The sequence below is a fragment of the Limulus polyphemus genome, unplaced genomic scaffold (genome assembly GCF_000517525.1).
Source record: "Limulus polyphemus unplaced genomic scaffold, Limulus_polyphemus-2.1.2 Scaffold1646, whole genome shotgun sequence".
NCBI classification, from domain to species: domain Eukaryota; kingdom Metazoa; phylum Arthropoda; class Merostomata; order Xiphosura; family Limulidae; genus Limulus; species Limulus polyphemus.
In genome coordinates, this window is record NW_013667256.1 from 244,867 (window position 1) to 257,092 (window position 12,226).

General features: G+C 31.9%; 1 protein-coding gene across 1 annotated transcript in view; it reads left to right on the top strand.

Moving 5' to 3' along the window:
- The window catches only part of LOC106464420 (neurogenic locus Notch protein-like), an 82,836-nt gene extending 71,746 nt beyond the window's left edge, over positions 1-11,090 (top strand). Inside the window, exons 24-32 of the mRNA XM_013924555.2 lie at positions 2,251-2,410; positions 2,748-2,902; positions 3,276-3,354; positions 3,541-3,845; positions 4,160-4,488; positions 5,041-5,187; positions 5,840-5,991; positions 6,775-6,922; positions 7,910-11,090. Coding sequence (XP_013780009.2) covers positions 2,251-2,410; positions 2,748-2,902; positions 3,276-3,354; positions 3,541-3,845; positions 4,160-4,488; positions 5,041-5,187; positions 5,840-5,991; positions 6,775-6,922; positions 7,910-9,279 — 2,845 coding nt within the window. The 3' untranslated portion in view covers positions 9,280-11,090. The remainder of the gene's footprint in view (positions 1-2,250; positions 2,411-2,747; positions 2,903-3,275; positions 3,355-3,540; positions 3,846-4,159; positions 4,489-5,040; positions 5,188-5,839; positions 5,992-6,774; positions 6,923-7,909) is intronic.
- The last annotated feature ends 1,136 nt before the right edge of the window (positions 11,091-12,226 follow it).

Sequence of the window (12,226 nt, forward strand, 5' to 3'; positions counted from 1 at the left end):
TGAGCATGTTATTGACATTATTTTCGTAGTTTGGGTCCTTGTTGTTTCCTAAAAATTTGTAAGTAACATTTTTAAAGGCAATCCACACTTTTTTTTCAACTTTCCTCATTATCCTTTCAAATTGTTTAACCAACGCCAATTTCCTAATCTGAGGCCCCCAAAAAATCCCTTCTTTAAATTTTGCTTCTGAAAGAGCTGGGAATTACCCACATAGATACTTGAAACAGTTGTCATCTTTGTCTAAGACCTTTACAAGCTGCTTCATCAAGCCCAGTTTTATCTGAAGTGGAGGTAATAGGACTTTCTTTGTGTTAACCAAACTTTCACATTCAATGTTTTTTGATCCTGGTTTCAGGCTGACTTTGTGCTCTGCTGTCTTATTCACATAAAAAACATGGAAAATTTGCATAACTGGATTGTTGATCCAACAACATACATTTGACCTTACTAAGAAGTTTGAGATTTTTGTACAGATTCATATATGCTCATTGTGCAGGAGAACACCTTTTAGACTTATTTTGGAGGAATTAATGAACAATTGTCACTCACTTGGTTCACAGATTGTAGCTCCTAATATTGGTATTAATTCAACAATATTGTTGCAACAAACTATTGAACCTTCTTGCAAAAAAATATAGTATAAACTCTTTCTCACGACTTCTGTACTAGTAAAATGATGTCCCTGGAGAAAGTAAGTTTTAACCCGAAGTCTGGACCCCAAATTCTCTGAAAAACTCTTTGGAAGGCCTAAATCTTTCACAAAGTTCACCTTGTGTGAAAAGATGTGGTTCACCAGATGTTTCAGGTTGAAAATAATCCCTATCATAATTTCTATTGATACCAGATTCAAAATTAGATGAAACTGTATCAAGAATCTCTGGTGGAGTAAGTACAGGTACATCAGGTCCATGAGCAACAGGTCTTATAGCAGGTTGAAGGTTTGGATAAGAAATTTCGTATTTATTGTAGCCTTGCACGTTACATGAGCAAAAATATCAACCATCCCTATGGTTTCTAGGCTCATGCTAGACCATTGGAATTCCAAAAGGCAAAAACTTTTTCTTACCTTTAGTCCATTGTCTCAACTCTTTGACACAAATGGTGCAAAGTTTGTGTGGAGCCTAAGAGTTGTTTTTGTAATATGCTTTTTTGACGAATTCTGTAATGTTTTGCCTTTGTTTCGTTACAACAAATTACCACAAATGTAACAGAATATGTCTGGGTGATTTACACAACCTCTTGTTGCTATAGCAACAAATTAATAATATTGAAAAGAAAAAAATTATGTCAAAGTGCACGCACAAACAAATACTATCCAGAAATGACACGTCTTGCGGCTTGTTAACCTTTTATATACTAGCAGTGTGTTTCTCATGGGTTATAGAACAATCAATAAAACTCTCATGTTGTGATTGGTCTAAAGGAATCTATAGCCAGGGGTTGTCCACATTTTAAGCATAACAAAATGTGACCCAGTTTCAATGAAAATGATTCACTTATGTAAAAGTACATATGACATTTTGTGAAAAATCTGTACGTGATGGAGAAAAATGAATATCATTTTCGGATTCAGTGTACAGGAATTATTGTAGAAATATAACCATTGCAGGCCTGTGTAATACTTGAATTTTTTGAATTCTTAATAGATGTTTGATTTAATAAATGTGCAATTTGTTAAAAAAATGTTAACGTTTTGGCTCTTAGATGTAGGAGAAAGCTTGAAATTTGAAATGTAAATCTTGTTTTGAATTTTGATTAATGAGGACTTCTGAGGTTTGTTTTAATGGTTTGAAAAAAGTGTAAAAGTTGTTTCAGAAAATTTACTCCTTCATGCTTCTTTGAAATTAAAGTTGTTTTAAAGCCTTATTACTCAAGATATATTCAAAGTTTTTCTAATATCTTAACATATTATAAATTAAAAAATATATGAAATAAAGTGTGTAATAGCTTCATTCATTTATATAGAATTCAGAAAATGGCAAGATCAACTTAAATTTTTGTCATTGTGTCTGTTGCAAAAAATTTAAATTAAAAACCTGTGTCTATATATTTTATATGAGTTTATTAGGGAAATTCAATTTTGATGATAAGACATTATATGGAAAAAACATCTGGTTGATAAATGTTCATTACATTTCCATTAATTTATTTAGTTATAAGTGTTTAGAATGCTTATTGTTAAAGTGTGCATCAATCAACAATATTTCATCCTAGAAAAGCTGTAAAGAACTTTGTTTTGAACTTTTACAGTGAATTATATGATAGCTACTGCCAAATGAATTATGCAAATGGAAGGTGTGATTCTGAATGTAATAAAGAGGAGTGTAATTGGGATGGTTTGGATTGTGAAAATGATCATCCTCAGTTAGCAGATGGTGAACTTGTCATCTTCATTTTGATGGATTCAGCAGTAAGTGTAGTCTATTTCAGGCCATTTTAGAGATGGCTAAAGACTAAAAACTAGCAATTATTAGTTTCATCTCAGACAAATAATTTAACAATGTAATAAAGATTTTTCCTTTCTTGAACTACATGTGTTTTAGTTATTTTATAATTTTTAATGTAAAATATTCAAGATTTATTTATGCAAGAAATGTAGGATGTAAAACTATGTTCATATGTAAATAAGATGAAACGTTCTTTCATACGTAATGCTTAAAAGGGACATGTGATGTTACTAGAAAATACATTTGCAGATTCTAAGATGCTGTTATTCAATGTAAGCAAAATTTTTTGACTGTAAATAGGACTTTCAAGCTAACAACATCTCCCTTTTGAGGGAAATTGGACATGTTCTACGAACAAATGTAAGGCTTAAAACGAACATTAAAGGGGATCAGATGATTTATCCATGGAAACCTAGAGATCCCGATGAGCTTTCCCGGCATAGTGGCAAATTTGGGTGAGTTTTCATATTGATATCCTATGTTAGTAGCCAGATGTAAAAAAACATGTTTTCATTATAAGAATTATTTTTGCTGTGTGATAATTGTTTTATATAAGAATATAAAATCTCAAGAGTTTGTAAAATTGTTTACAATTTCTTGAAGTTATCATAAGAACTTATGGCTTTTAAAAGCAGACTATAATAAACACTGGTGTATTATTTGAAACACTAGTAATACTTCTAGCTTCTTCAATGTCTATTATGATAATTTCAAAATCAAGTTTTATAAATTGGCACTCTTCAGTGTAAAAAAGAACTAATTTTTTAAAATAAAAAGTTACATTTTATCTTCTAAATTTGTTTCAGTTATAATTTTCTATTTTCCCAGAATTGAAGTTCATTTGGAGATTGATAATCGACGATGTCTTAAATCAACGTATAGTGAATGTTTCCAGTCAGCAGCAGAAGTAAGTACATAACTAATTTATGTTGCTTTTTAAGCTTATGAAATATGAAGTGTTCCCAGGATTTATGGACCAGTTTTTCAAAATATATTTTATAATTTAGAGCCAAATATGTAAAACAACATTTTTTGGTGTAATTATTTTTATTTATTGAGGTGCATAACAAACAAACTTCAATTCACTTCATAGGCTGCACGGTTTCTTGCTGCATCTCATTCTCGTCATTCCCTGGATACTGCTTTCCAAATTGAAAAGATTCAAGGTTCAGGTGAACTTGAGAATAATCACACTCCTGATGTCACCTATCCAAATATGGTTTACATCGTTATTGGAGTGATTTTGATAATCTTGCTTGGACTGCTACTTGGAGTACTTGTTACAGCACAGAGGAAACGAGTACGAGGTATCACCTGGTTTCCTGAGGGTTTCTTCAAGAATAATAGTTGTCAAAGGCAGCAGTCACAACGTCGAGGACCAGATGGACAGGAGATGAGGTATAATTGATGGTATTTCATTGACTTAAGTATGTTACAATATAAAGAATTTGTAACTTATAAAATCATGTAGATCTTTAAATAGTTTAAAAACTAATACATGTTGTAAGTTGAATTATTAATATGTTTTCTTTCATTAGCAAGTAAAGCAACTGTTCTGTACATTACTTAACAATTAAAAAAAACTTATTGCAATTAAAAATTTTGTAAATTTGTTTAACAAACCTACTTAAAGTGACATATTTCAAGTATAAGCTTGAAAATTCAAACTTTGTTCTTTGTACTTAAACTGTGACTTATTTTTTAACTTTTAGGAATATGCACAAGCATGCTTTTACTCACAGAGCTGATGTGGATTCCAACGATAACAATGCCATTCCTTCTGACATAGGAAAATGGAGTGATGAGGACTTGGGAGATCATCCCTCTGTCAAGAGGATGAAAAATGAACATTCTCCAGATCCCAGCTTTGGAGATACTCACACAGTAATAACCACTACTGATTATGATGAAAATGATCCTCGACCTTGGACACAGCAACATCTTGATGCAGCAGATGTTCATTATCCTGATATTCTTGCTTTGACTCCTCCACAAGCAGATAGTGAATTAGATCCAGGAAACGTTGATGTTAGAGGTCCAGGTATTTAATTTTATATGATATCTTGCAAATATTGTTCTACTGAATGAGAGTTTAATATTTTTAAATATGTTATTTTTCAAAATGCTACAACAATAACACCCATTGAAATGATTTATTACTTTATGGGGTTTTTGAAATATGTAAAATGTTAAATTAAAAAAGTCCACTCCATCCCATGCCTAGATAATACATAGGAGCCAGTGCTTATTCCAGTTTCATAGGATAATGGTGACACATTACTCAAGATGGCCAATTCTTGGTTAATTTAACCCAAAACCATAAACTGGTACCCATTTTACAGATGGATAGACTGAAGCAGTTGGGTTAGTATCTTGGCATGATGCAGACAACTTTCAACTACAAGTCCAAAGCATTAAACATTCTGCCATACCATTGAAGTATGTAAAACTGAGTAAAAACTCCACTAATTCCATAGATTTTAAAATATTGTTCATATTTCAGTTTTTACTTGTCTAATATAGTGTTACTTTTTCTGTATTATTTTCCAACGCTCTTGTTTTTCTATCCCTAACCTTATTTTATTTTATGTAGGAGGTCTCACACCCCTTATGTTAGCATCCTTTCGAGGAGGAGGCTTGGATATAGGTGAAGATGTGGAGGAAGATTACGGATCTGTTAGCATGATACAAGACCTTCTTAATCAAGGAGCTATAATCAACATGACAACTGAGCGAACAGGTTTGTCATTTAAATTCTCCACCCAAACTGAATAAATAAAAATTGATTAATAAAGATAAAATCTCAAAAGGTTATGATATGATAGGTTACTTATTATGGATTTTTTTTTCATAAACAAAGAAGTAAAAAGGAAGCATGTTGTACAAAAATAAATCTGTTATCCCACAAATAGCTGTTTTAAAACTTCATACTGTTATAAAAAGTGAGTAGTTAATAATACAATATTTTTTCATTTTTCCAGAAATTCAAATAATATAGCTATTGTTGTAATGGTTTCTATTGCTGGATGGAATTTTTGGATTATTTGGTAAAAATAATAATGGAAAATCCAGCCACTTAGTACTAACAAAAGCATTTAATTTCTTCAACTTCATGGTTTGCTATTAGTATAACTAACATTCACTGATAGTACAAGAAAATATATTATTTTAGAAAAGTATGTGGAAGCAAAAATTTAATGTTTAAGAGTTCTCTCAGAATACAAAGATGATAGACTTTAAAATTAACTTTTTAGCTCACCTTGTAAAGAATTGGGATTAATTTCCATTAACAAGGAACTTCTTTTACAAATTTTGTTCTTACTTGTGGTCCCTTAATGGTATATTGTTGAATTCACATCCTAATTTATCTTCTATGTCTTTGTAAAATCTAGGAGAAACATCTCTCCATCTTGCTGCTAGATATGCTCGTGCTGATGCTGCTAAACGACTTCTTGATGCAGGTGCTGATGCCAATTCACAGGACAATACTGGTCGAACTCCTTTACATGCTGCCATCTCAGCTGATGCTCAGGGAGTCTTTCAGGTAATGATGACATAATGCTTAAATACTTGGATTTACATTCATTAATGTAATATTTAGCATTATTTTAACAATACATTAGTGTGTATATATATACATATTTTTTTTTAATGTAAACACAACAAAACGAACAAAGTTCTGTTGTCATTCACCATACTCTTTTAAATTGATCAAATATGGCTTATAGTAACAATAATTTATTAAGGCATTTTGGCAATTCTAGTTTATTGCTACCTGCTGTCAGTGAAGCCTCCACTCAGTTTTGGTGCTTGTTACAGCATCTGGAGGCCTATTTGTACTGTTTATACCAATCATTAGTTTATATGGTATATAATGCTGGAACTTTTCAGGCTCTTTGTTGAGATATCTAACATTGTAAGCATCAAAATATCACTTGGAAAGATTATTACACCTTATTTTTTCATTGGTCCATTGCACTTCTTACACTACACAGTTACTATTAAAAAAGCTATGCATTAGTTTATTTAATGTAGTTAACAAAATATAGCTGAATAGTATAAGGTCCTAAAAAAGTTGAACAGAATGTTTCAAGTAAAGCATTGTGTCCTAGCAGGATTCAAGGTCATTTTACATTTTTAATGTTACTTGATTAGTTGTTTTATTTTAATAATTTCTATTGCTATTATGCCATGAGAACATTTTTTAAAGCTACTTGTTTGAATAGCTTTGTTTCCAAGATTTTTTTTTTGTTTAAAGCTTGCATTTCATGAAACATCAAGGTTCATGAATAAATCCATTGGTATTAACTAGTTATTCTACTTTCAGATTTTGTTAAGGAATAGAGCTACAAACCTAAATGCTAGAATGCATGATGGAACAACACCATTGATCCTGGCTTCAAGACTTGCTATTGAGGGAATGGTCGAAGACTTGATAAATGCAGAAGCTGATATTAATGCATCTGATAATCTTGGTGAGATATGTTGCTAATAATAACCAACACTAGAGAAGACTGTTAGAAGGGAATGCAAAGGAACTAGAAATAAACAACAACACGTCTAATTCTTCTTTTTTATATTGTTATAGAAAATATGGCTTTCTGTATATAACTTCTCAACTCAGCATTTATATTAGAAACTAGCAACTTTAATCTAGTTCTAAACAATACAGATTCTGCCATCAATGGACTTTCATTTCTTGTAGCCAGTTAAATTTTATCATTGTCTTGAATTTTATTAACATAATTGAAATTTTAGTTATTCATGCTCAGCATACTTAAGAGGCAAAATGTCAAAAGATCAATTAAGAGTATAATATATTAATTTTTGCTGACTTTATGAAAGAGTAAGCATATGAGAGTGCGGCATGATACCTCTTAAAAACTGGATCACCAACCTAGCAATAAAAACCTTCAGTTATAATCACTTCTCTTGAGTCTAGGGGCCTGGCATGGCCAGGTGGTTAAGGCATTTGACTCGTAATCTGAGGGTCGCGGGTTCGATTCCCTGTTACACCAAACATGCTCGCCCTTTCAGCCGTGAGGGCATTATAATGTGACGGTCAATCCCACTATTTGTTGGTAAAAGAGTAATCCAAGAGTTGGCGGTGGGTGGTGATGACTAGCTGCCTTCTCTCTAGTCTTACACTGCTAAATTAGGGATGGTTAGCGCAGATAGCCTTCGTGTAGCTTTGCGCGAAATTCAAAAACAAACTTGAGTCTAGGTGTTTACTTTAAAATCCAGTTCATTAATTCTGAGTTTGCTGGTATCTTAATTCTAAGAGACAGTTTGAATTAAATACTTATCTACTTACTAAATATTTAGTTTGAGTTTCATTAATTTATCAGTGAAACTATAAACATTTTATATCATGATGAAACAATACATTTTTTATGTAGTTAGGTATTGAATGTACTTAAGTATGTCAATTATAATTCAATTTTTTTTCACTTTATTTTTAGGGAAAACAGCATTACACTGGGCAGCAGCAGTTAATAATGTAGATGCTGTCCAAGTTCTGTTGGCCTGTGGAGCAAATAGGGATGGCCAAGATGGAAAAGGGGAAACACCTCTGTTCCTAGCTGCCAGAGAGGGTAGTTATCAAAGTGTTAGAGTGCTGTTAGAACACTTTGGAAATCGAGACATTACTGATGAAATGGATCGTTTGCCAAGAGATGTAGCCTTGGAACGTATGCATCATGATATTGTGAGAATGTTGGATGAATATATTCCCCAGATGTCTCATATGCCTAATAGCACAAGTGGCAACTCTCCACCCATGATTAATGGTTCCACAAGATCTACCAACTCCAAGAGAAGGTCAAAGATTAACAAGATGGCTGCAACGTCTATACAAAATGGGAAAAACCTTTCTTTTCAGAATAGTAAGGAAGGAATTAGAAAAAAAGCTTCAATTAAAAAACATGAAGAGCAAATCCCAGCTGCTGTACAAGGATTGAAAGGACAGAATAACTTACCCTTATTTAACTCTTTTGATTCAAATCCTACAAATGGTACACATTTTTCTTTTGAAAACAGTTTTTACAATGGACATGAATTAGCCCTAACTCACCCTATTTTCACATCGTTAGATAGTATAGCATGCACAATGCCCATAAAACAATCTCCTCATTATAATGAATGTATTAATCCACAGACTTATGGAACAATAAGAAGTAAGGATGGGCTTCTGGTATATGTAAATGAGGGAATGTTCCCTCATTTGCAGGAAATAAATAATATTACACCTCTTTGCTCTCAACAGAGTTCAATACCAGATAACCTAACACTGACCCAGGTGCCAACATCCTACCAACTTTCTTCATCTTCTCCAGAAAACCAAAGACCCTCACTTCCAACCTCTCCCACCCATATGGTTGCAATAAGGGCTGCCCACCAGCAAGAAAATGCACAAATTCAACCTCAACAAAGTGCCAGCCACACCTATGATTACTCTGTCATGCTGGACTCAAGTTTACATAACATAAATCCACAGGGATCAGCAACTGGTCAGCAACAAGTGCCTTTTAACCATCCATTTCATTTTCCAACCCCTCCTTCCCAACACAGCTGTAGTGGGTCAGAGGTTACTCAGCATCACTATCTGCACACCCCAGAGACATACTTAACTCCTTCTCCTGAATCTCCTGGGCATTGGTCAAGCTCTTCCCCCTATTCTGCTCAAAGTGATTGGTCAGAAGGTGTTTCTAGCCCAATGAATGCAAAAAATCTGCAAACACTGTCCTCAGTGAAATCACAACAACAAGCAGCACTTCATCCTCAACAACAAATTCAAAGTACACATCCACCACCAGAAGCAGTATTTATTTAATAATTATATTGTGTTTTTTGTTTGAAAATATCACGTGATGAAGAAGATAGCAAAAAATGACTTGAAAAAGAGATAACACTTAAAAACAAATCTTCCTATTGCCAGCTCACATCATATGAGTTTGTAAAATATTGTGTAGTTCAAAAATACTCACTGAAAGGGATGTACTCACTCCAGATAATATATTTATTGAAGATGTTCACATGTGAGCAAGTCTTGTTGGTTCAATTTTAGTGATAAAAGCATTATACTTTATGTACAGACCACTTCAGGCTTGTGTCATTGTTAAAAATATTTTTAGGGGGGTATGTAGAATTTTTTATCATTATTCTACCTGAGAGAGAAAAGTGATTTATCTGTAATTGGGACATTGTGTTTCTTATACACAGTACAGTTAAACTTTTATTAACATTTTGGTTTACCATTAATCTAGTTTCTTTTTTAAGTGGAAGCAGAAATGTCATCTCCTTTTCTTTCAACAGGCAGTTACAGTTCACTAAAGTTCTCAAACAGACAACTTCTTATTTTATTTGTGTAATTTATGAACTTTGTTTTAGTTATCAGTTTGTTGTTGTTGTTTTTTTCGATAAATGCCTTTCTTTGTAAGTTTCAGATAACATTGCATTTTTCATTTGTGGATTATTATAAAGATCTGATGAAACTTCTTAAAGTTTATTTTATTTTTAAGCCAGTTTCTTTTTATAACAGAGATGTCTAGTTTAAAGTAATGTTGTATTTCATGACCACTACTTTCCAGAAACCTATATCTGTGATTGGGAAAAATATAAAAAATGTGTTTGTCAGGAAGTATCTCTTTGCTAGTTTCAAATTTCAAATTGTTTATTATAAATGGCATTAAAATTAAGGTATTTAGATTATAACAAAATTCTATCCCTTCATGATTTGGAAATGATCTCATTAGCAGAAAATAAATCTATTAAAATTATTATTTTTCGTATTTTCTTTTTTGAGATACAAAACTTTTACATGTGGATCAAACTCAAGAGCTTGGGAATCCATCTAAAAATTACATTTGTAAATAAAAGCTACTTCACTTGTATTAATTTTTTTGTCAGCTCCATACCACTAACTTCAGTAATTGTTAATATTTTGAATTTTAATATTAGTTTATCTTAAATAAGCTTCTTTCAGAACCTCGCCAAAACAAAGACTATAAACATGTTTTTTTCGTCTTCTTCTTCTTAAGTTACCAGAATTTTTTCAACCTTTTGAACATAATTTTTATGTTTAATCATGTAAAATAGTAAAGCATTAAAACAAGCCTATAGAATTATATGTAAAAATATAAAGGTGTAGAAGTTAAGACTGTTTTATCTCATTTCACTCTGATACATAGAGAAAAGAGCTATATATATATATATTGTATTGTTTTATTGTATTATTTTTCTACCAATTGTAAGATACTTGTTATTCTGTGATTAAAAAATGAAATGCAGCCATCTATAACTGACGTTAGTTTCTAGTATTTCATTTAGAGTTTGGACAAACTACAGTATTAGTTTTAAATTTATAAAAGATTAACTGATCACTATTGCTTGAACTTTGATCTGCTTTTATTAAATTATTTATGAAAATGTACTGTAGATTTTTTTTCAAAATCCTAGAGGACGTTAGTTTCTCAGGGCTGCCTAGTAAGTTGTGAAATACATGATATATATGACGTGTATTAGTCATTCATCTTTTATGTACATATATATATATATATATCAGTGTTTGATGTTTTAGCCATTATTTTTGCATGTGTACAACACAAATTATTCTTCTATGGGTTTTACAGTATTAAATGTATTAGTTTCGCACACACACTATTTATAGTTGTCTTTTTTTAACTTTACATGTACAAATGAATAATTAACTGGTTTATTTAGGTAAAATAAACTATAGTATAAGCACTTGCACCTTAATCAGGAGTAGTCACAAATATATTTCTATAAATGCGTAATGTCAAAATGATTTAACCAATTGAAATAACTATATACAGTGTGCTATTATTTGAGCACAAATACAGAAAATTTTCGTACAAGGTTTATGTCATTAGTAATTTTTATCTAGTCTTGATTCAGAACCAAAAATAGGAACTTTGAAAGAAAATGATATTAGGACCAAACGACATTCTTATGATACGGTATAACAACATTGTTTCTGAAATTTCAAACACTCTTTTTACATAATTAATCATGAACTTAGTATCCATATGTTACCACTAGGAGAATCCCTCGTGTTGGTGTAAGGTGTTTATATAAGTTGGAGTGCGCATAAACGTCATATTCGAAGTAAAAGCAAAACATTGTTTTGGCATTTTTACAGCTGTATAGCATATACAACTTAAATAAGCCAGTATTCGTGAAAGTACAGAAATATGTGGTTTCATCGGTTTATATTGGCACTAAACAGTTAATAATAATTTCCAAAAACAGCTTTATTGCTTTATAAAGGTAAACCATGTGATGAACATATTTTCACTTTCACTGTTTATTAATAATAAAAGATCCGACTTGGCCTAGAATTACTACAGTAGTAGATCTAGTAATGTTAACACTATTAGAAAGGCCAGAAGTTACTAAACTAGACTGTACTAGTTACTACTACTAGTGTATTAGTACTAGATCTGTTTATTAATATGCGATTAGTCGTCTAGGCTTTAGCAATATTAGAGAGTCTAGACTAATGCTACTAATGTTAGTGTTAGCTGTCAGATTCTGCTGCCGTTGTTTCGTTTGATAGAAAGTAGGATTAGTTACATAGATTACTAAGTACAGTAGTAATACCAACAACCTACTTAGATCTATAACATATCCAACAGGTGCTGTAAACTGTAAAATACTGTTGCGTATCTGCTTGTTTGTTTCCAGTAGAAATTCTTTCCGATGATTCTCAGCGATACAAAGTTTTAGTACACAGTAGCTCCACAATCAGTACGTTTCTC